We start from the raw sequence: 24,369 nt of genomic DNA on the forward strand, positions 1-24,369 counted from the left end.
GAGGTGGCGCGTGGGTTGTGAGTGCTGTCTGTGAGTGGGGGGTCCTGCTAGGGTGTGAGGCGGTGGGTCAGTGATGTCGGTGCGTAGGGGCGGGAGGCAGCAGGTGTGTGTGGCGGCAGGTATGTGGCGGGTGTCTGTTGAATGCGTGCAGCGGCTGTGAGGCGGTGGGTGAAAAGCATAGGCAGCCGGAGTAAGGGCGGGTGAAAGGCAGAGGCGGGAAGCCGGGCAGGAAGGCGAAGGGTGGCGGGAAGGGGAGGAGGGGGTGGTGGAAGGGGGGAAAGAAAGCGGAGGGGGGGGAAAAAGGGGAGCGGAGGGGGGGGGGGAAAGGGGAGCGGAGGGGAAAGGGGAGCGGAGGGGAAAGGGGAGCGGAGGGGGGGGGGGGAAAGGGGAGCGGAGGGGGGGGGGAAAGGTGAGCGGAGGGGGGGGAAGGTGAGCGGAGGGGGGGGGGAAGGTGAGCGGAGGGGGGGGGGAAAGGTGAGCGGAGGGGGGGGCGAAAGGTGAGCGGAGGGGGGGGGGAAGAGTGAGCGGAGGGGGGGGGAAAGGTGAGCGGAGGGGGGGGGGGAAAGGTGAGCGAGGGGGGGGGGGGAAAGGTGAGCGGAGGGAAAGGTGAGCGGAGGGGGGGGGGGGGGGGGAAAGGTGAGGGGGGGGGGGAAAGGTGAGCAGAGGGGGGGGGGGAAAGGTGAGCGGAGGGGGGGGGGGGGGAAAGGTGAGCAGGGGGGGGGGGGGAAAGGTGAGCGGAGGGGGAAAGGTGAGCGAGGAGGGGAGGAAAGGTGAGCGGAGGGAGGGGAGGAAAGGTGAGCGGAGGAGGGGAGGGAAAGGTGAGCGGAGGGGGGGGGGGAAAGGAGCGGAGGGGGGGGGGAAAGGGGAGCGGAGGGGGGGGGGGGAAAGGGGAGTAGGGGGGGTGGGAAAGGGGGGTGGAGAGCAGGGGGCATATGTCTTGTCATAATTTATGTATCTGCATGCCCCCCCCCCGCTCCGGGCGTCCGTTCCCCCCGCTGGCTCGGCGGCTGGCCGCTCCCCCTGCTTGGTTCCCCGATGGCTCGGGGCTCGCTCTTCGATCCCCCGTTCCTCAGGGCTCGCCCCCCCGCTCCCCATGACTCGCTCGGGGCTTGCTCCCCCGTTCCCCGTGACTCGCTCCCCCCCCGTGCGACCGCTTGGTCCCCCGATGTGTCTGACGGAGGCGCGTGCAGGCGGCGGCAGGAAGCGCGTGCATGTGTGGGCCTGGGTCCCGGCCTGAGGCACGAGGTTGCTCGCCTGAAATAGTTGAGTTACTGGGGCCATAAGGTGAGGCGGGAAGCGCAGTGGTGTGACTTACCTGGGCAGGAGGTGTGTGTGTGTGTGACCTTTGGCCCGTCACTCCGCCTCAGGCCAATGAGAGGTGTGCGGGGGCGGGCGGGGCGGGCCAAGGGACCAATGTGATTGCCGCTAGGGACAGTACAGACAGAGAGATATACATACAATGCTTTCAGAAATATATAGATAGATCTGGTAAAAACCGATCACTTAGGGCAGGGCTTCCCGGCCTTTTTTACATTGGGTACTCCTGCTAGAAAATATTTGATGAGCGTTCCCCTAATTAATCTTATTACCTATTCACCAGAATATTGCCAACACAACAGTCTTGTGTCCTGAGCTAGCAGGAGAAACACAGACTAAATAAGACCCCAAATGGCACCTCAGCGTGTGCAGACAGCATGGGTGGTACAGCTGTAACTGTCAATTACCACTGGCAGCTCCCAAAGTCACGCCCCACAAAGCCTTACCGCGATGGGCGAGCAAACCACATTCACGGCTGGACCGAGATATTATTGCGCCTCGAGTAGGCTAAAAATTTGGCGACCATCCTCTTGCGTCAAATGATGCAATTACGTCACAGCAATGCGTCACCATGAAAACGCGATGCCGCATGACATCCTGTTGTCTTGGAAACGTGTCACAACGTGACGTCAGGATGCGGAAAGGAGGCCGGGATGGCAAAAACAAAAAGTGTAAGTGCAACATAAAACCGCCACCAGCGCGCCACTGCTCGACTTTGCGCCACGGTGGCTCCAACTCCATCTTTCAATGTCTGAATCCTGTGGGCACTCGTCAATGTTAAGAGACATTTAAAAAGATGACGCAACGGCCGCAGTGGACATTCACAAGGGCGCTCAACCACAAAAAAACATTGACGGAGCGGCGGCGTGGAACAGCTCCTGCGTGCCCGCTCCCTCATTGCTGCTCAACCAATGTCCCTTGCTGCTGATGCGAGTCCTGATCAATCTTTTAAATGTCCCTTGACATTGACAAGGGTGCGCTGGACTGTCATGTAAAGATGCACCGGAGCGCGGCGATAAGTCAAGGGCTTGTGCCCTGGGCGAGTGCCCAGCCAGATCACCGCTTCTTACATTGTGGGGAGCAACTCTGGAAGCTTCTACTGTAATTGACAGCTATGCCACCCACGCCAAGGTGCAGTTTAGGGGTCTAGCAAGTGAAAATACCCACACTGGCTCAGTTCCAAGTATACTGCCTGGGAACCGCCCTTACAGATTTTTTGGGGACACCTCATGAACCCCTAGTAGTTTCCGAACTCCCTGTTGGGAAACACTAGCTTAAGCGATATTAACTCCTATTAAATAGCGACTCCCAGCCAATGTGGCTTATTTAATAAAGTGCGATAATGCAGATTCAGCACTGCCAAACATAAGATCCCAGTGACTTAAATATGGCTTTTTCTGTGCAGTAGTGCAACATCAGGGCCTATATTAAAACCAATACATACTTTGATGCAATAATTAAAAAAAAAACTGTACCTCAATTTGTTTTATTTGGCAGTTTGTTCCTTCGCGATTACAAAATAAATTTTAAAAAAATTTGTCTTCAAGCTTAGCGAATTTCTGCAGAATGTTTATGAAGTTATAAAAGTCTAATAGTCCCGATTCAGGACCTTGCATGAAGATTTTACACATCTCTCTTTCCTTAAGAATCAGGGAGAGGAGACGGAAACACATCGTGAAACAGTTTATTAGATCTCATGACTTCAACTTTAAAGCACTTCATTACAGAATTTGTATTTTACTGTGATTATACAGCCATAACATTGTTAATCCTGTCGCATAACTTCATGTTACACTGCACAATCATTAACATTGAATACCATGGAAAACCTACCCAATGGCACAGATCACACCTTTACCTTATCTGTTGAATCAACTGGTCACCCCAAGTAAAAGTCTTACCCCCTCTGCCCAGAAAATGATAAATATACAGATTCAGGGGATCTTCACTGCATTTAAAGACACTAGAAGATGCCGACCTGCCATGGTAAGCAGCATTTATTGCATGTTGTACATAAGGCAGCTCTTGAAGTCTATTGGCGGTATAACAAAATTGTTTCAGCAAATATAGGATGAAAGAATATAGGTGCAAAGAAGTGTCCAAGTAAACTGAAAAGACGGGGAACGCGGAGTAAGTTCTGGTGTAAGTACAGTATTACAATAGACGGGATTTTCTTTCCAGCCACCTATTGTTTGAAGTGCTTCTACTCACACACCGTTCGGTCATTGACGGACACACCATAGACCTCCACTTCACATAGGGTGAGATTCTCTTTGCGTCCTGTAATGATAATGGTGATGTACCTTCCCACCATACCGTCACAGCAGAGCGTTATCTGGGGCGAGCGGACATCAGTGATGGTGCCACATCTGGAGGGTGACAAGAATGGGAAAAAAACTGTAAGCAAAGTTGTTCAAGGGTTGTGTAGACCCTTCAACCGCTCAGTGATGTACAGTATGATGCTACAGGAGCACTGCATGTTAAAGGATACATTTATAGCACTATCATGTATGCAGAGAACCCAATGAAAGGTGACCTCTTTATCCCACAGTCTAACAAAATTCTTGAATAATCAAAGAACCCTTAACAGACTAAATATCACTATGAATGAAAGCATGGTACCTTAAGAGAAAAAAAAAAAGTGCCGCATGGGTCCCCTTTTCGTCTCCCTGGGTCCCCTTTCATTCCCCTTACCTCTGGGGGGCGCGAGGTGGCCAGCGGAAGGATGCGAATCATGGCGAATGCGCAGAGAGCGGGCGGTGGACTCGCCGGAGTCTACCGGCAGCTCCCACTGCATGGTGACGTTTCGTGCATGCACAGTGGCATTCTATGTGCCATCTTGCTACACCTTGCACATGCGCAGAGGTACACAGAGGCAGCCATTACACCTAACAGCTCCACAGGGGAACTACACTTCACAGCAGCCATGGGGCTGTACAAATATGATGCCTAGCAGCCAATCGCGCGGCTGGATTCCCCTGCTTGCAGATACAGTAGTTACAATTTGCGCGCTGAAGACCACACCAGTCGGAGCTGGGACAAGGACAGGGTAGGAGGTACGAGAAGGTGTCTGACATCTGCACTAGGCCAGAAAACCGCAATTAGGCCCCGACTCCCCTCAGCTTCTGGTTGCTGCAGGGACAGGCCCATAGTATAGGGACACTGCCCTTAGTATTAGCGTGAGGGACACAGCCAGGACACGTTGGCATCCTGGCCCCTGGTGGTCTGCAGCTAGATCTAGCTTCAGAGTGAGAGACATTCTAAAGGTGGATCACTCCACGCGGGAGCCATTTCTGGATCCGTGGATCCCAATGACAGCATCTGTGCGCCCAGGTGTGGCATCACCCGGCAGGTACCTCACCGCAACACGTACACCAACTTACACCTCAGTTTTAGTGGGCAGCGCTGTCACACTTGGGTGGGTGTGAGTCTGAGGACACTGTTGAGGGACACTGTGTGGGGTTACGGCCCTGCGAGGACTAGTCTTTTAGTGTGGCACTATTTTGTGTTGATTATTATGCATACAGTAAACTGTTCTAAGTATACCATTGTTTATTGTATGTGGGTCCTGTAACGGGGTTATTCTACACTATAGAATCCCGTACAGGTGGAGGCGCTACCGAGCACTGTTCCAGGATACACCCCAGGCTCCCAGCAGCGAAGGCTCGGGCCTTTGAGCCACCAGGTATTGCACCCTACACACCGTAGCTACACATCTAGGGGGGCAGGAAAGTGCGCTACACAAGTATATACAATAAAGCTGTTAAATGTCCCATAACACACCTAACGGCAATAACTCCCACTTGCAATAGTGGAGACAAACACAATCCTGTGTCCAGAAAATTGATGGTGTGTTAATTAAAGGGTCGAAAAACCTTTTAAAGCTTGATTGAAGAATATTGAAGGACTCACGTAATTAAATGAAGTCCAAATTGATGTCCAGATCCGCTGTCAGTGAATTACATGAAAAGATGGTAGCAGAGAACCATCTCTGTTCATCTTTATGCAAGAAGAAAGATGTAAATACAACATTAAAAATGTATGATAGCCATTGATTATGATTGTTTGCAGCCAATCAATAATGGCTATGGAAGTTTGGACAATAGACCCTACTTGAGAAAATCCAGAGAGTTGGTCTATTTGGAGAAAAAAAAAAAGGCAACATGGGCATACTATGGAAGGAGTGTTCCACGAAGAGATCACCTTTCTCCCCAGTCACTGTCTTCTGCCAAAGCAGAGGTGGCCAAATCCAGTCCTCAAAGGCCACCAACAGTTAAGGTTCTCAGGATAAACCCACTTCAGCACAGGTGGTGCAGTTTTGTGTTAAATGAGGGGAGCCGTGCAGTATGCCGTCGGAGAAAAACTACAGTACCTCAATTTGCTACTGTATGGGCACAACCCATAAAAGGACAACTGAAATGTGTACAAGAGCCTTGGCAGAATCAGTGTCGGAGAGCCTGAAATTCAAATTTCCTCTCAGAAGCAACAGCCTTGAACAACGTAAGTCAAGTAGTCAAGCCCAAGGACTAGTTATTTTCAATGGATTAAAAAAGGAGGCATACCAGGTGGGCAAGAACATCAAAAATATCTGAGGTTTGCCGTAAACGGAAGGCATTAACAATCTACCGCGTTCCATTGGGCTTGGCGATGTCTCCCAGAATCTTCATCAAGGTGCCGGCTACTTTAGTCACCAAATTCAGATCTAGCCTCATCTAAACGGGCAGCCGATAAAATCTCAGCAAAGATATTCTGATACAGCATACAGTATGCAGAAAGTGATTGTGTTCCTGCAGTGGCACTTCTGGATAATAAACTCCCATAGAGTTACTTAATTCCATCTCATATTCCAAATGGAACAAGGGTCTGTCTAACCCAAAGCAGAATGAAGCAATTGACAATACAGTACAAGCCACAAAGCCAAGAAGGTAAAGGTCAGGTCTCGGCCAAAAGACTGCATGACCTTGCTGGGGAAATTCAATTCAACGCCAAGCGTTGTACAGTAGAGTGGGCTAGACTCCACATAAGGCCACTCCAGAAGAATTTGCTGAATCAATGGAACAAAGATCCAAGAGCCTTACACCAAGGAGTATTTCTATCGACATACAGATGCAGCCACCAGTATTAGAACACGTTCCTGGGAAATTCTCACAGTAAATGCCTCAACATTTCTGTAAGATTCTTAATGGCCCATCGGATAAACACAGCGGGAAGGTCCCTGCAGTCCCATTTAAACTGAACTGTAGGGACCCCTGCTGTGTTAATCCGATGGGCCATTAAAAATCTCATGGCAATGTTGAAGCATTTACTGTGACACTCTCCCAGAATTTCCAGGTAAGCGTTCTAATACTGGTGGAAAACAAATAGGTAGCGCTATATCCCACAGTAGGCAAGCAGCCTATGATATAACCCTGACCCCTAGTCAGGTAACGGAATGGAAAAAAAGTTATATCTGTGGCGCTCTGCACTGTAGTCTATTAAACCAGGGGAGCGCAAACTTTTTGTGCTGCGCCCCCCTGTCTCTCTGCCCCCGGCTCTCGCGCCCCCCTGCCTTCCTTCAGGCGCGTCAGATGACGCTGCGTGTGCGTGTGACGTCAGGTCACATGGTGCCGCGGCGTCTATTGACGCCGCGTTGCCATGGCGACGCAACACAGACGGCTGAATCTCGGTAAGTAAACAGTTGCAGGGGCCTCACGCGATCCCCCGGCATTTAATTTAAATGCCTGGGGGAAGAGCGCGGGGCCTCTGCAACTGCCCGCGCCCCCCCCAGCACAATCTCCCGCCCCCCCTGGGGGTCGCGCCCCCCACTTTGCGCACCGCTGTATTAAACAATATATTAGAAATAAAATAATAAATAATTATAAAAAGTTATACAACCAGTATCACGGATTTCGCCCTTCTGTATAGATGCTCCACATGAGGTGGGTAAACATGTAAGGGAAAAAAATCAAATCATAGCATAATACTGTTAAACATACATACAAACATACATTACTTCCTGTCCGATCGCGCCAAGCGGAGCAATTTCAAATGAGCATATTTGCTATATATTATTAATTAATTGTTTTTGTTTTTTGTCGTTGTTTATTCGTTTTTTGTTATGTATTCATGTCTGTGACGCTGAGTGTCCCAGCGCATCTATCTGCGCATGACTAAGCTCACAATGGTGCACTGTATCTTTAAATTGGGACTACATATACCGGGACACACCGGGACTACTTTTTTATTACGTTTACCCCTGAGGAAGAAAGCAAGACTTTCGAAACGCGTAGGGTGGTTCCGTGAGGTCCTTCCCACTCAGGTGTGATTGCTGTCCCCCTTGGAGTCGTTAGCTGCTATCCGCGGGCTGCCGTTTTCTGGTGCACGAATCCTCTGCATTTGAAATTGCTCCGTTTGGCGCGGTCAGACAGGAAGTACCTGCAGCTGCCATCCCACAGCCATCACCACGTGCCAACTGCGGACAGAGGCGGACGCCGCGGGCTGGAGGAACCTGTATTCACCACACAGGAGACAACACGTCTGAGCCCAGGAGTCTACTACGGCAGCAGCTTTCCATAAGAGGGGATACTCTTGAAATATCCATCGCCCGATACCTTCTTGCTTTTGATAAGCAGGTACCCCCACCTGAGTTGGCGCATCTTGCTAGAACCTTATATATGTTTTTTAATGTATTTTTAATGCTTATTAATGATATACCATATTAAATGTTTTTGTAATTTGTCACCTGTTGTTCTCAGCGTTTGTCTAATGTTGTATGTTTGTATGTATGTTTAACAGTATTATGCTATGATTTGATTTTTTTCCCTTACATGTTTACCCACCTCATGTGGAGCATCTATACAGAAGGGCGAAATCCGTGATACTGGTTGTATAACTTTTTATAATTATTTATTATTTAAGTTCTAATACTGGTGGCTACATCTGTACTCTATACTATATACTCTATACCCCTCTTCCCATTATCTTTACGGAGACTCACCTTGTACTCGTGCTCAGCAGAGACTCTGCTACACGGACCTCTGCTCCCATCAAACGCTCCGCACAACAGTCTCCTCTGTTCACCACAATAATTGTGTCAATTTTGTAGCTTTCCTTTAGGTCCAGGACCCACCAGGCAGGTTTCTCATAGGACGTTTCGAAGCACGAGCCACTTCTGTAGTCAGTGTCTTTATTCCCATCAATCACTTTCCTGGCCGCTCCTTCTAGGTTTTCTGAGCTTGGATACACATCTCCGTTCCTTGCTATGTTTTCATCTGAAAGAGAGAAAGGGTCCATTACAGCTTTCAGAGTGTGACACATTCAGGGCATCTGGCTCCAAAATTAGGGGAGTGGGGAGAATCATGCCCATTTTCTTTTTAAATTGTTTCCATGTATTCCCTGGTTCAGGTTTCATTTCCCCACTGATCACTCCGGCAGTAAAGTCTGATTTGTCCTATTAAAATGTAATGGCGTTTGGTCATGGACCGTCAACTAATTTGTTTTGGCTACTGAACCGTTACGGAGTGGAAGGCGAGGTCGTCAATGTGAGGGGGAAGAATGGCAACTTAACTAGGCTATAACAGCATTGTATATGAACAACCCCTTTACTGTACATGTGTAGATGGCTGATTTGTCGATGTAAGGGACCCCCAAAGAGATCAAATAACCACTATCAGGAAAAAAAATAAAAAAACAGCAATTTTCCTATGACCAATTTAGGATGTGGTCAGCAGCCAGTGGACAGCCAATATTAGGAAGGTCGGGGGAGGGTGGTAACTAGGCAGGTTGGCTTTATTACAGACTGACATTGGCAGAGAAACCCCCAGGAAAGAGTGCCAAATAGTCTTTAAAGAACAGCCACGAGAAGGATACTGTGGTATCAGGATCAGTCCCAACCGGGGCACTACCTTATAGGGTGTTAGGGGAGGAGACGTAGACTCTCCAGAGAAGGCAAAATAATTCTGTTCAGTATAAAATGGCAGTCTGCTACATTCAGATCCCCTAATAATTCATAATGGTCCCCTTAATGCCACCTTTGTTGTTCCTGATGCATCCTAGAGGTGATTCCCTCAAACACCAGTGTAAGTCACTCAGTCTACCCATGACTTCTTCCTTTCTGGGAGGAGCCCCAAGATGGCCTTAGTGGCTCGATTAAGCCTAAAAACTTTGTTGCCCAACATACACACAGAGGGGCCCAATAGATGTATAGAAGCTGCTATGTTATCAAGCAAAGTACTTTAGAAGGGGGAAGGAGGGGGAGGGCGTAAATCTCTTGTTCCCAAGATATATGGGGTCCAATGATCTATAAGGGCCCCCCAGTTGAGTTACCATAAAACAAATATAGTACAGTATATTATAAATAAACTGGAGGATTGCTGCTATAATACATTGAAACCCATTGTTAATATGTGATTCCTAACTACACACCAGCCTATCCTGTGTTGGTGTCTGTGCCAACCGGCTTCTTTTGGAGCATTCTGGGAGTTGTAGCTAGATCCTGATTCAATCCTGTTACATGACAGGTGCACCACAAGTCTTTATATGTTGATCTGGATTTAGGAGTCCGCTCTCTATTTGTGATCTTTGGGTTATTGTGCGTGCATAGGGAATTTAATACGTTTTTTGTCCATTGTGGTATTTACCATTATAACTGGTAGTCATATGACCAACAAGGTATGTTACAACATCCACTACACTTCTGCCATTGAAAGAAGGTGTGGGAAGACACAGCCATGGTTATGGAGAGGAAAACTTAATAGCCGGCACTCCAGGGGAGTTGGTGAAAAATGTATTAGGTAATCAGATTAACATTTGGGTCACTCTTAGGGCCTTTGTCAAGAATTCCTGATAGGGACGAAATGTTAATCTGATTACTTAATAAATGCTTCAATTTGTTACCAACTCCTTTGGAGTGCCACTGTGTGCCAGCTATTAATAATGTTCCTGATTGTATGTGCCGCTCGCTGTGGCAGGCTGAGCCCCGTTTGCAGGCGACTACCTGGATACATGCGAGTGCTCCTTTCAAATACAACATGGTTAGGGTGAGCCAAGAAGTAGTCCTTACCGTCCGGACCTGGAGAACAGGAAGGATCTGCCATTATTCCCACACACATGCCGATCACACCAAGGAAGAAAAGAAGCTGCATTGGAGCTGGGGTTAAATGGAACGGGATATCAGGGTCCTTCATGGAGGGGGGGAGGGGAAATCCATTTACTTCCCACTATATGGAAATCCAACAAAAGTGAGGACACAGCCTTTTAAAGACAGAAGTTGCCTTTAAAAAAAGGATTGGTACAATTAGGGATTCTGGTGTTTATTGTATTGTAAAAACCTGTTTATTTTAACTTCAAAGTGTCCAGACTTTTGAAGGGTTTGCTTTCAAATCTTAACTCCACTTTAACGAAGTTAATGGGAAAAAAAAAACACACATTTCAATTTGACGTTTACCGGTGCACTGATTTTAGTTCCCTTGTGTTACCTTTTTGTGTCGTACCGGAAAAGGAAGTGATGCGTCGATGCCAGTATTTATAAAAAGAGCATTTGCTCCCCCTCCTCCCCCCACCCGTATAATCCAAGGAGAATAGCATTTAAAAGGCAACCATTGAACCTTTTGTTAATGTCCCTTTTTAATAAGCCCAGGTATACAGCAGTATTTCGTTATAACAAGCCATATCCAATTGTAATATCTGCACTTTTCTTCATGCCAGAAAGTGCTTATGTAGCCCTGGTAAGAAATGGGGCTATAGTTCTATCCTCCTCCTGTGTGTAAACTCTGCTAAGGGCAGATTGCCAGGAGTTGACATGGGTTTTCCCCGCTTATGACACTGGGTTGTGTAAGTGAAGGTAGGTCACGTGACCCTGTGTCCAATCAAGAGAAGCAGGGGCGGCGTGTGTGTGTGTCACAAAGTAGAAGTGATAGAGTTAGTGAGTTAGGAGGAGAGGAGTGATCAGCTCATGAGTAGAGCTGATCCAACTATAGTTTAGTGATGTGGACCAAGTACCTCTCACTCTGCCTTGGGGGTGAGGGAAGAGTTAGCCCCACTCTGGATGCCTTTGGTCCAGAGTGGTGGCAGGGAGGACCATCACAAGGGAGAACAGTGAGTGGACTGTGCATAACTGTACCTGTCGGCTGCTGCCCTGGAGAATAAAGACTGCTGCTTTTAAAAATACAAACCCTGTGTGAGACTGGAATCTCTCCTCCCCGTGTGGGAAACTCTGTGGTAAGGATTCCACCCCGCATTCCTTGGGCTTACTATAGATGGAGGCGCTGCACCATTGAACCAGAACAAAGGCACCTACCCCAGTAACCTGTTCCTGTTATCCCCCATGTCATCGCGGGAGACTCAGGCCCTCCTGTTGCCAGCAGGTATGCACCACATAGCGATACCTAGCCAGACCCCAGAACACCTTAGGGGGCCCAATCTGCGATTGGGAGGGGGAAAAGGGGCTACACTTATTATTCAATGCACAGACATAAATTCCCCCAAAAATAACCACTTCCACTTTTCCGCGTCACTGAAACACATCTGGGAAGGGTGTGTCATTAAACCAGTTAAAGGAAGGATGTGGAAGTTAAGGGTTAACTGAAAGCAGTGATCCTGAGTATGTGTGTGTACTGGCACAGGACGACGCCAGTTCTGGTTTTCTAACAAAGGCCTTTGCATTTAGTTTCATAAAAAAAAATTAAAAAAAAAAAGGGAAGGAGGAAGAAGGACTTGTAACTCTGGAAAACCTGATAGAGCCACGCAGGCAATACTGTATTTCAATATACACCCACCGGACACATGACAATTTACCTTTCTGGTTATTAAACTATTACAGTAATACTATATTACACCTCAAATGCTAAATTGAAAGAACAAAAAAACCTTCATGAACAGCCATCTTAAATGCAACCAAATTTTTTTTACATCAGTTTTAGAGGTTGCTATTAATTATGATTTTTGAGGAATATACACAATTACAGCCATTTAACCCATTAAGCAGGTTAAGAGTACAGTATATATATATTTTTTTTTTTAAGATTTTTGTTTTGCACTTTTACTGGTTATGAACAGAACATCACAAATAAAAACCCAGATATGTAATGTTAATGGTATCATTGAAGAATAAATCCACCTATAACATACACCTCGCACAAGGCTTCATCGTAGCAAAGCTCCCACACAGACCTGGCTGCTCAGTGTAATGTCCTCACTCACGTCAGCGACCTGCAGCTTATCACAAGCTCCTCTCAAATGGCCAAAGAAGTGTTTTATACCAGCAAACCCAGCCATTTATTCAATTTGCTGTGACTTCCCATAATGCAGTGCGCACCCTTACACACCTGCTGAGTGGGTCACATCAGGGATCACAGTGCACAGGAACAGCTATAGCAGTCTTTGGCTGAGAAACTGATTGAGCCACCTGTACTGAAGCAGGGGATAGCCATAAAAGCCGGCCTGTTAGTGGCCCTAGGGGACTGAGTTTGAGACCCCCTGATCAAAACCTTAGTACAAAGTTAGCAATGACCTGTAGGGTTAAAAGCAGCAGGGGGGAAAGCATTGCATTCTGGGAAACCATCACAGCTGTATAAATGGTGGTTTGGAGGCACAGTGGCTGCAGTGCATAGGAGGAGGAGGCTGCTGTAGTATTGTGTGTTAGGCTGCGGTCCCAGTAATGTACTGGGACCGCAGCCTTAGAAGAACAAGTCTGCGCTGAACGTATGTGTTGCTGGGTTTTGGAAAGGTGGGTACAGAGTTTGGGAAGCAGGAGCCTCTCATCTTATCCCTACAAAAATGATTCTGAAATTTGGATTCTTGAAGTTGCAGGTGCCTCTTATTCTGTACAAATTACATTCTTGCTCCTCTTTCATCTGATCTACTTCATTGTGGCAACATCCATTAGATTTCTAACTTGCAGTAATATTGATACATTGTAATTTTTCATGGGGAGCCTTAATAATGGCTGCCGTTGAGACACTTTAAACAAAAATGTGTTCATAGCCCAGGTCAGTGTGATCTGCGTTTGGCTGCTGCCTTTTAGACTATTGATATTGGCTAATGGGATTATCTTTGGCTTCTGGGCTGGGGTATGTAAAACTGGTCTTGGGTAGGTATTCCCACCTCCCCAATGTGTTACTGACATAGTATCCAGCACTGAAGGAGTTAAGCAAATTGTTAACCATTATGCTCCCTTGGAGGTTGGCTTGCAATGCATTTGCCAATCTGGCAATGAATGGGTTACCTCTGCAACAACTGATTAGAAGGTAGAGATGGTGTTACATGGCTAAGTGACTTCACTGTAATTCCCCTCTGTTCCTACCTTGCAGTGCGTTAGGGGGTGGGGAGGGGATTATAGTGACAGACCCTCCTAGTGAGGAAGTTTATTACAGAATATATACAGTATCCATGCCATAGTGGAAGGAACGGTCCTGATGCCAGACTTGCGTTTTGTTGTGAGATATGAAGGTATTGGGGTCACACTCGGCTCCAGATACTTAAGAGATGCCGGACAGATTTCTTTTTGGGGCGGGGGGGAGGGGGGAGGGGATTTTGAGGTGAACAGAAGTCCTTCCTCCAAAGACCTTAATCCTGTGGCTGAACAATAGGTGGCATGCAATGTGTGGGGTCCCTGATACTAGCAGACTGTGAGGTTTACCTGGGAAGACTCTGTATGCTGTTTCTGACTAACAATCATCCCAAACTGAAACATGTTCCTGCATGGATCTCCTGGGACGGGCAGGAGATTGGTGCCGTGTTGGTTCCTGTAGCAGTGTTTTCTTGTCCACCTTCTAAATTTTATTTGGGGCATTGATTTTCAGGTAATAATCCCTAATTGGCTTTTGGTCAGTCCTTCAGTGCATTAATTGCTCTCTTAGCGTGGGGGTTAACTGCTCCTGTCTGTAGGTGTTAAACATTCCTTATGTAAGGGGGTCACCCCCGGTTCCCCTGATCTTCCTTTGCCCCTGTCTTACCCCTGTGGCAGTGGGGGAAAGGGATGGCGAGCTTCACCCATGCGCAGTAAAGATCACGCACTCGGTCCCCATAGAAAAGAGCTGTACCAAGAACTACAATTCCCAGCAGCCTCTAGGGAATGCACTTTCACCCTGGTCACATTCAGCATTGAAGCCAATAGAGCTGGCAGATTCTCATGCTGCAGAGTTGCAACAATGTTGTGTGCAGACAGGGTTTTTGTCAGTCAGAGCCAGGAGCAGCCAAGGGAAGGAGGTAGGGTACAGGAGTCAGGGACTCTCTGCACTAGGCCAGCAACCCCCAAGGCCCAAGATAGCCCTGAGTCCCCCAGTAGAGTGAGTGTTGCCAGGGACAGCCCTCAGGATAGGGACCCTGTCACTTACCTTAGTTGGCACTGGGGAACAGAAGGGAAGATAGGGACAAGCAGGCTGAGTGAGGCGATGATAGTTGTCAATAAGTGAGTTGGAGCGAGGCAGCTGTGAGGGAAGGAAGGGTGCGGGGAGCGCGTGCAGCTCCTGCCCCCAGATAGGTACCCACACCCCAGGTAGGCCACAACTCCCCACCAGGTTAGTGGGTAAGCGCGCAGGGAGGTCCAAGATAGGGACGCTGCCCTTAGTGCGTAGTGTGCTGTCTTGTCAGGGTCACGGCTGGCAGTGCTGTGAGGCCTGACAAGAAGGCATAGTGTTAGTATGCAGCGAGTTGCTGTACACATCCAGTAGGTTGCAGCGTGTTACTGCAAGTGCTGGAATGACTAGAAGTAGTTAGTCAGGACTGCGAAGGTTAGTTGCAGGGGTAGAGTAGAACAGGGAACAGTTAGGGGAGCGAGGCAGGCTATTAACCCCTTAGGTCCCAGATAGGTTCTCACCCCCAGTTGTGGTACTACAGGGACAGGCCCTAGGTTAGGGTTCCTGTCACGTTAGTGCCAAGTGTTAGTTAGGGACTCAGCGGATGCTGCGGTTCCTGTGAAGCGGTTCGGACCCACGTTGGGGTCCACAGAGACTATTCCAGAGTGGGACCGTCCTGGCGGTCCGCATGCCAGGAGTTCGGTTGGAGGATCAGAAGGAGTTATCGCACGACTGATCCTTTGTGAAGTGTTGCTGACCCGAGCACCGGAGTGCTCGGCAGGTACCTACAGTCATAAGTGCACCACCGGGCCCTTAGCGTAATTAATGTCTGCGCAGTCACCCATTGACTCTCTGTAAGAGTACGGGACATTGGGTGGGGTTCTTTGGACGCTGGGTGGGATCACCTGGTGTTGGGGAATCGTCCTGCGAGACGTCACGGCTAGTGTCTCCTCGTGAGAGGGACACAGGTTATTATGCATGTGATGTGTTATTCTTGCATGTAGTAAAGTCCTTAGTTATAACGCACTGTCTGTGTGATTATTGTGATTGTCCTGCGAGGAACCACTCCCCCTTTGGTGGGAGCCATCGCAGGTGGAGGCGCTGCACCGATAGTATAATTGCCCCAGGTTCCCCGTGGCGGAAGCTCAGCCCTCCTGTGAGCCAACAGGTAACGCACCATACCCGAGTAACATTGTATGTTCCTGCAGCCACACAGTATAATCTGCGATTGGGGGGGGGAAAACCCGTTACACTTACAGAACCTCATACTAACCATGGTGAGACTGTGCTTAAGAATACATGTGAGCACAGCTGTTTGGGGGATCATTTAAAACTACGGAAATAACTTAAACTCCTATATGTTAAGGGGACTTATGTTCACTTTATTTTCTAAGCTCCATGTGACTCTAAAAGTAAGAGAAACTTTTCTTGTTCCCTCCCTGATTACAGCTTCCCTTTACCACAATTACCATGGCATTATTGTGGCTCCTGGCTGTAATTTGGGCCTCTGGAATTATTCTGGTTATTGCTACCTGCATTCCGCCACCACATGGTAAGTATATTTAGTATCCATATCCAGTAGCCCTGTCACAGGAGACCAGGCAGTTAACCTTTTTTACCAAGATCATGCATTGAGCAAAACAAGGTAATGAAATAAATTGTAATTTATTCGCACAAATTTGCTTACACACAGTGATACGCAAAATACAGAGGAAAAAACACACGGTCTGGGGATTGAAAACTAGACTTTCCTAGGTGCAGGGAGCTCAAAAGTGTTTTACCCTGACTGGGACTTAGCCCGGAATCTCCTGGTTCCCAAATCGGCGTGAAGTTCCACATGCCACCGCTCTCTTCTCTTCTGAGAACTTGGACTTTTCTTGACCGGGAGCTACCACCGATTTTGTGGAACCGAAATTGGCATCAAATCCCAGCCGCGACTGCTACGATCATTTTCGAGAACTTGGGCGCTAAAAACGGGATTTAGAATCAGGCCGGCTTTTCAGCTTGAAATCGAAGCCGGTTGCTCTGCTATTCGCACAAGAGCATCTTTGAAAAGCCCTTCCGTGCCTTTATTACTGGGAATCTCAAATCTCATTGGCTCAGACATTTCTTATAGTATTAAGTTTCATTCATGAAACTCAGCAACCAATCGTTACATAGGAACTTTCTCAGTAGCCAATCGGAGCCAAGCCGGTGTGAAAAGCCGGGTCAGTGGGAAATATGAAATTGCCAAGGGACATGCACAATTTTCCCAACTCCGTCCCTGGCTATCTCAATGCCACCTGCTGTGTCAGGCTCCATTAAGTATGGCAAAACAAATGTCAGCCCGGACGACTGCCATTGTGCCCTGGACTTGGGTACTTGAGCCCTTCCCTGCTACCCACATGGCTTTCACACATCCTGCATCCTCTGACTACTTTGAACTCCGATGTCCAGGAGACTTACTGGCACCTACGGGTAGCCCTGACAGTCTGTGTGGGCACCGGTTCCAAAAGTCCAAGCACATTGCATACAGTACATTACAATGTATATATAAAATATACGTTAATACATCCCTACGCCCTGGGTATGGGGAATAGAATAGAAAGGTTTCATCCCTGTGCCCCATTTACCTTTCTGGGCTATGCTGAAGCAGGGAATCCTAGCGGTGTCACGCAAGCGTTTTCAAGGTGCGATATTGCCGGGACAATGGACCTACACGTATCTGAGAATCGGGCATGAGTCCCGGTTACATTTTTAGGGGAACAGACCCAACTACATAGGCACATTCTGACAACAATTCCTCTGCAAACTCCCCCCCCCCCCCCTTGAAACTCATCCCCTAGCAATCTCTGCTCGCTAACGTGCCCGGAAAGGTAAGAACACATAAAATATTTTTTATTACATGTTATGCATTTGAATCACACTTTTACTGGGCCCAAGAGCTAACTCTCTTGAGCCCTTATACATGGATCAGGGGTAACCAAAAACAGGCTTAACCTTTATTTGAGAGCCTGGTTACCCCCTACCGTTGTGTGTTCGTTCTGACAGGGGGAGGAATGGGCCTGGCTTACTGACGAATCGCCTCTCCTGTTATATTTTAATACAGAACAATATAATAGAAGGGCCAGTTTGATGTCCAAGAGCACGTTCGTTATAGAGAAATGGGTATAATTTCCACGGCCAAACTACTTTTAGATTCAGACTTTGAGATATTTTGAGGTTTCCCAGGGAAGCCAAATCTCGTTCCATTTACCCAAAGATCCATTCAGAAAATTTATTAGACGTTCAATGGGATTAACCGTTGTAATTTTTGTAAAATCTTAGTCCTAGGGGAGGTTCCTCCTGCCAGGGCCGGCTTGATGGCGGTTCCATTGGTGGTCGCACCGAGCCCCGCCAAGTTACAACCCGGCCCTGCCTCCTGCTGACACTAGTTTGTGATGGCTCATCTGGTAGCTGATAAATGCGTCTGTGGTCAATATTTGGGCCCATTTAGGCATGTCCTAGGGTCGTTTGTGAAATAATACCGGGAACGGATGTCTTGATGCTGCACAACTAGTTAGATCTTCAATTACATCCGAGACCAAGTTTGGGGAAATTGTTCATGTTGAATGGGTTTGCAGGTATTGCGCATTAATAACTGCGCTCAGGAAAAGCTGTTCAAGCTTCAAGTTTGATATATGGATTTTACTGTGCAACTTTTTTTAAATTTACAGTTCAGCAAAAATCAACCCAAACACATTATACTTCTGTAACACCTCTATCCTGCCCGGCAACCAGAGATGGGGTGTACAGTACATAAACTCTCAGTCTCTGACCTTTCCTGAAAGTGTTTAGACCTGTTCTACTATAGTGTTGGCTGTAGTGGAGTCGAGTTGCAAAAATAAAGAAGGGCACCAGGAACTTTTAAACTGGAGTCTTTATTCATCTGTGCAGAAGATTAGCATCAGCCATAGAACAGGTTTTTCAGCATACATACCAGCAACAGGACAGGTTCAGTGAATCATCACATCTTGCATTCCCCTCTTCCTCCAGACAGGAGTTCCATGTAGGCAATATAGAACTAGAACCTCACACCTTTCATTGCGTGTGGGGTCTGGATTCATCACCTTCCACACAAGTCTCTTGGTCACCTTGTTCAAAGACCCTACACTAATGATACTCGTCCCGGCCTGGGAACACCAGAAGAGGCAAGCTGTCCTTTTGGGCCACAGTCTGCTTTGGGTGCATTCCCTGGTTTCCCTCTGGATGGATGGGATCTTCTGATACAGGGAACTCCTTAGGGGTCCCTCTCCCCCTGGAAGTATAGCTTAGATCCTGGACAGAACATAATTCAACTATAAAAGGGCGGATCCCCACCCCCCAAAATGTTGCCCCCCTTTTTCCACCATATCTCCCTATATTGCCCTGTTTTGGCTATTGCGTTCCCTTTTTTATTTCCGCCCGTGTTTTTGTTTCCCCTTTGTCCCATTCACCTTCCTCCCCATGTGCCAGTTAGGCTTACATTTATTTATATAATATTTTTCCTCACGGCCCCTCCCTTTGTTCCCCTGCACCTTACATACTTTATTTTCCATTTTCTCTTTACATCTGGAGAGCTGTCTATAACGCCATACTTTTTACATGTATAGCCTGGTGCAAGCTATCATGAGGGACAGTGGTATAATTTAGCAAGGGTGCTACACTTAATTAAGGGCAGTTTTCATTAAATTATAAAGAAAAGTGTGGTGTGTGTTTTTTTTTTTTTTTTGTCTTAAAATAAGTCTATAATAAAATCCGGCCATACTGATAGAGGAGCCAGGATACATCAGATCTACAATGAGACGTTCTGCAGAATGGGAGAATTATTCTTTAGTGTATTGAAAACGGCCCATAATGCTGTGTGCGCGGCTGATTTTTGCCTTGCTGTAAATGGGAAATTGTGCAGTAAGATCCCACCCTCCTGATCTGATATAACCATGGGCCTCTAACTTACATCTAATCTGCAGTGAGAAACGCTCAGGGGAATTTGTTTCTAAATGCAATCTGATGGCTTGACAGCTTCTCGCGACAGCCTAGTGGCTCGACTGCAGTAATAAATGAGGGAAGACCTGGTATTCTTCCATTTGGATATAACCTTTCTCCTTTGTGTGTTTTTCAGGGGAGAACGTAGCCCGGGACGCTCACGTCTGTCAGAGCTCGGTGTACGCAGGCGGGAATCCCAAACGTGCCGTGGATGGTAACAGAGCTGCCGCTTACGGGGATGGCTCCTGCACTCACACCGGGTATGACAGTCCTGCCTGGTGGATGGTGGACCTGAAGGAAAGCTACAAAATAAGCACAGTGAACGTGGTGAACAGACAGGACTGCTGCAACGAGCGTCTGGAAGGAGCGCTGATCCGCATCGGGAACTCTAAAAACTATAAGAAGAACTCTGTGTGAGTATAGTGATGTTTGACTATGTGTACATTTTCTTATTGGAGGGCAGAATTCTGGAGACGTGTAGTTTTGTGTGCATCGAAGACCTCCCAAATCCTCACATCTACTTCTAACATCCGTAGATTAAAAGGAAAATATATATTTTGGTTCCCTTATACCAGGGGTGCTCTTCCTCTCCCCCTTGGTGTGAAATGACGCAGCAATGTCACGTGACCCCGCAGCATCATGTTACATCTATTGCACTCCAATATATACGGTTTAGTAACTAGCTTACAACTACCACATCTACTGTTATTTTTTTAGAAGTCAACTCTTCCAGTACTGTAACTGGAGAGGGTCTCCCTAGCTGAACAGTGTTATATTCCACTCTGGTTATTATCCAGGGAGTTTGGAATTTCCCAGTGTTGGCTCCTGGTTTCTCCACAGGATTTAAATGTCCCTCTGTTAGAAACCTGCACTGGGAGGTTAAAATGTCCACTGCCGTTCACACATTGGCCATGGTAACAGCTGGTGCCAGGGAAATAATAAACAGGTAAACTCTGCAAAAGGAAAGTAGACCAGCTCAAAATGAACCATGAGGTTATGACTCTGTTTTTGTTAGCTTGGATCTGGATAATTGTGCACAACGGCCTCTCAATCTCCCCAGTCCAGTTTGGAATTGCAGTGGGGGAGTGGAATCTTTATTTGGAGTCCAGGAAAATAGACTTGATCAGTATGTAGAGCAGAGTCTAATTGAGTAGCCCTGGGCTGCATCAAATAAGGAGTTTATTCATGAAACTGCAGTATTGCCCCGGCCGGCGCTATCACCGTTTAATGATTTAAACCTCCCCCCCCACTAATGTGTGTGTGTGTGGTGTGCAGCTGCTTCACAAGACCGTGCTTCTCAGATCTTCTTCTCTCCTGTCTCTGTAATCCACAGATGTGACGCGATCCACGACGTCTCCTCTCCCTCCGTAACCGTCGGCTGCAACCGGATGGAGGGACGTTATGTCAGCATTGACATCCCAGGACGCAGCGAGCACCTGACGCTGTGTGAGGTGGAGGTGTACGGAATTCCCGTCCAGGACAAATCTGACTGCAAGTAGCGCCTCCCCGAGACCTTGTGTGTAAAGTGATGTCTGGTCTGACATTGGCCTGGAATATTCCAGAACTGCCGTGCTCCGGATGTTAGCATGGATGCCAGGAATTCCTTTTTTTTTGTTCCTGATGCAAACTATTTCTCGAGACGCTCCCATGACTGCATCCTCTGTATTCATTATCTTTCCGCTTTCACCTGAGAATCGCCACAAAATTTCCTCCTGACCTATCCATATGTGGTTGCATGACCATATTGATATCTCCCGCGAGATGCTCCCCTTAGCTGTGTAATTTAGGATCTTAAAGAAATGATCGAAGAAGGAAGCATCCTGCTCGCAAGGGGCATAGACCGAGGCCAAGGTGATATATTTGCCTCGAATTGTGCCAGTAATAATTATGTATCTGCCATCTGTGTCACGTTTGGTGGAGTGCAATACGAACGGGGTCTTATTTCTAACCAATATGGCCACCCCCGCTTTTTTACGGAGGCCGAGGATAGATAAACCTGGGAGAACTCTTTATCTACGAATTTGGGGGTCTTTTGTCTGCTATAATGCGTCTCCTGTAGTAGTAAGATATCTACATGCCTTCGTTTATAATCTGAGAATGCTATCTTCCTTTTTGGTGGGATTGTTGAAGCCCTTAACATTATGGGATATCAATGTTAAAGCCATAATTTAGTGTTTGTGTGTAGCAGCAGCTTAACATTTGACCACTCACCCGAGAGGTCTGCGTTAAGACCGATACTGACCGTGCCTGGGCTGTGCACTTGAGCGATAACCTCACTTTTGCATTCAGATGGGTACCTCCAGCTGTGTGGGGAGGGAGGGGGGATGGTGGTGGAGGCGGTGGGGGTAGGGAGGTAAGACAGAACATAGGGAAGTACAAGAGGGAGAAAACTTACATTACACCAAAGAAACAAATCAAACATAAAAACACAAAAAATGAAATGAAATAAGAGCCCGACTCGGGGGCCCCCCGAGTGCGGCTCTTCTGCCCGAGGGAATATGCCGCTGACCCAGCAATCTTTTTCCGCTGGAATCTGCCCTCCCTGGGACTTGTATGCGATCCCCTGTTTTCGGGGACCGATATGAGAAACACATGCTCGCCGACATGGGTAAACCCACCGGCGCCTGTTTGTATGTATCCGCAACAGCAAACCTTCTGCACGGCTGAACGTTTGTAACGATAACGAGGACCAACACAAAATCAACGTTAGAGAACTTTCCTCCGTTGCTTGAGCGCAACTCCTGGAGGTAACACGATAAAAATTATAACCCGTTTAAACTAGCTAATCTATGTGAACAATTAACACAAGTAATATGAACTAACTTTGACCTGGCTAAGAATCTAAGGATACCCGACTCTATGCTTAACGCTATTTTCCCTCGCATCTATTGCTCTGAGTGCAATGATGGTGAAGATCTATACGAGGTTATTCAATCCCAGTGCCTAGTAAGTAATTCACGAGAGGGAAGGCGTGCTTAGCTTTCCTTATCACTAAACTGTCTATCTATGTTGTGTCCGAAGCTGCTGTTGGGGTAGTGAGGTGAGTGTGTGATATTGGAGAAGTGTTTTTATTACTACCTCGCATACCTTGGAGATATCAGGGCTAATTTAATATTTCTACCCTTACCTTACCCCCCTCGCTCCTAAATCCCCCCCCTCCCCGTCTGAATTTCCCTTCCATTCCATTCCTGTTCCCTCATCCTCTTTTCTTAATTTTGACCCCCTATCTTTCTCCCCCCCCTCTCCAAAGCCCTCTCCTCCTCCCCTCTCATATGCCCTCTCCCACTCCCGTCTCTTATGCCCTCTCCCCCTCCCCTCTCTTATGCCCTCTCCCCCTCCCCTCTCTTATGCCCTCTCCACATCCGCTCTCTTATGCCCTCTCCCCCTCCCCTCTCTTATGCTCTCTCCCCCTCCCCTCTCTTATGCCCTCTCTCCCTCCCCTCTCTTATGCTTTCTCCCCCTGCCCTGTCTTCTATATCAAGGTGCTCTCTTTACACGGCCCTCCTCATGGTCCAGGGGTTATCAGGGGGCTCTCAGGGGGCGGCCGGGGCCCCCATTGGGCCGCGACGACCCTCCCATGATACATGAGGGGTGTCACAGCCAGTGATGGGTCCCCCTTCGCCCGTTGCCGCGTCTGCTCTGGGGCTGCGCACTGCGTTGTGCTTCTCCCCTCGCGCTCCCGGCGATACTTCCGGCGCCGTGACATCATCGGCAGGCGCCGCCGCCTCCCCCAGAGCCCGAGTCCAGGTCTCGCGAGACGACGGAGCACCTCGCCGACGTCATCAGGATAGCCCGCGAAGGGCAGAGGGACTCCCGCACTCCGCAAGGAGGGAGCAAGGCAAGATGGCCACCACTCCGAATTTGCATGCGGCTCGTGGGAGAAGGCATTGAGGTATATATCGTCCACCAGGGCACAGCTGGGGAGGTTTATATCGGTCAGGTAGTTCTCATCTTCTCATATTAGAAATCATAGTCCAGGTCGTTGGGGTATTGGTGAATGTCAGAATCCTCTCAGGGGGAGCTGGCAGCTGATTCTGCAGCCTGAACCTCCATACGAGTGGTACCAGCTCTCTTCCACGTGGGGGCTGGGGCGCCATCTTTAGCTGCTGTTAGCCTAGGGGGGTTTAGGGAGGGCTCCGAAGCCCCTACCCGTTGGAGGAAATCATCTCCGCCGTCTGCATTTTTGAGGATGCGAGCTACACCATTTTTTAGTACAAGCAGTGCACAGGGGAACAACCACCGGCAACGGATATTCTGGTCTCTCAGGGACTTAGTTACATGGGCTAGGGTGCGTTTTTTAGCCAGGATAGCTGGGGACAGGTTCTGGAAAACTTGAAATTTGATCCGCTGGGACTCCATGACTTTGTTTTCCCTGGAGATTCTGCAGGTCTCCTCCTTGACCCTGTAATGATGGAAGCGCATCACTATGTCCCTGGGGGGGTCTCCTTTTTGGGGTCTCCCTCGAAGCGCTCAGTGACATCTGTCTAAAATATGCTCCCCTGCAGACTTATCTGGAAAGAGATGTTCCAGCCAGCCTTCTGAGAAAGCTTCCGGGTCAGTGACAGATTCAGGTACTCCCCGTAGTCTGATATTACACCTCCGATCTCTGTTCTCCCCGTCCTCTATTTTGTCTTCTAGGGTTCTGACTTGATCCATTAGTGTGTTCACTTGTTTTTGGGTGTTTGTCAGAGCCCCTGCAGTCTCGCCTGACCTGGATTCCAGGGCTGGAGTCCTCTCACCCAGCTCATCCGCGTCCTTTCTCAAAGCCCACAGCTCAGATTTAAAGAGTTTTTTC

The 24,369-nt window shown here is 48.1% G+C and overlaps 2 protein-coding genes across 2 annotated transcripts; one reads left to right on the forward strand and one right to left on the reverse strand.

Moving 5' to 3' along the window:
* Positions 1-3,325: 3,325 nt before the first annotated feature.
* Positions 3,326-10,391, reverse strand: LOC142474533 (pentraxin fusion protein-like). The gene is made up of 3 exons (XM_075580874.1): positions 10,358-10,391; positions 8,294-8,567; positions 3,326-3,686 (listed from the first exon to the last, which is right to left on the reverse strand). The coding sequence occupies exons 1-3, from the start codon at positions 10,389-10,391 to the stop codon at positions 3,521-3,523; spliced, it is 474 nt and encodes a 157-aa protein (XP_075436989.1). The 3' UTR covers positions 3,326-3,520.
* A 6,584-nt stretch (positions 10,392-16,975) lies between these two features.
* Positions 16,976-21,073, forward strand: LOC142474549 (pentraxin fusion protein-like). Its single transcript, XM_075580875.1, has 3 exons — positions 16,976-17,048; positions 19,711-19,987; positions 20,908-21,073. Exons 1-3 carry the CDS (start codon positions 16,976-16,978, stop codon positions 21,071-21,073), a joined length of 516 nt encoding a protein of 171 aa, XP_075436990.1.
* The last annotated feature ends 3,296 nt before the right edge of the window (positions 21,074-24,369 follow it).

The sequence above is a fragment of the Ascaphus truei genome, chromosome 2 (genome assembly GCF_040206685.1).
Source record: "Ascaphus truei isolate aAscTru1 chromosome 2, aAscTru1.hap1, whole genome shotgun sequence".
NCBI lineage: Eukaryota > Metazoa > Chordata > Amphibia > Anura > Ascaphidae > Ascaphus > Ascaphus truei.

What these genes read in the sequence shown, in the direction of transcription:
- LOC142474533 (XM_075580874.1), bottom strand. Translation starts at nt 10,391, where the DNA reads ATGGCAGATCCTTCCTGTTCTCCAGGTCCGGACG. An exon ending in CTGTTCTCCAGGTCCGGACG is followed by an intron (nt 8,568 to 10,357) that starts GTAAGGACTACT and finishes TCTCTCTTTCAG; the next exon opens with ATGAAAACATAGCAAGGAAC. An exon ending in CTGCTGAGCACGAGTACAAG is followed by an intron (nt 3,687 to 8,293) that starts GTGAGTCTCCGT and finishes GTCACCCTCCAG; the next exon opens with ATGTGGCACCATCACTGATG.
- LOC142474549 (XM_075580875.1), top strand. Translation starts at nt 16,976, where the DNA reads ATGGCTTTCACACATCCTGCATCCTCTGACTACTTTGAACTCCGATGT. An exon ending in AGACTTACTGGCACCTACGG is followed by an intron (nt 17,049 to 19,710) that starts GTAGCCCTGACA and finishes TGTGTTTTTCAG; the next exon opens with GGGAGAACGTAGCCCGGGAC. An exon ending in AACTATAAGAAGAACTCTGT is followed by an intron (nt 19,988 to 20,907) that starts GTGAGTATAGTG and finishes TGTAATCCACAG; the next exon opens with ATGTGACGCGATCCACGACG.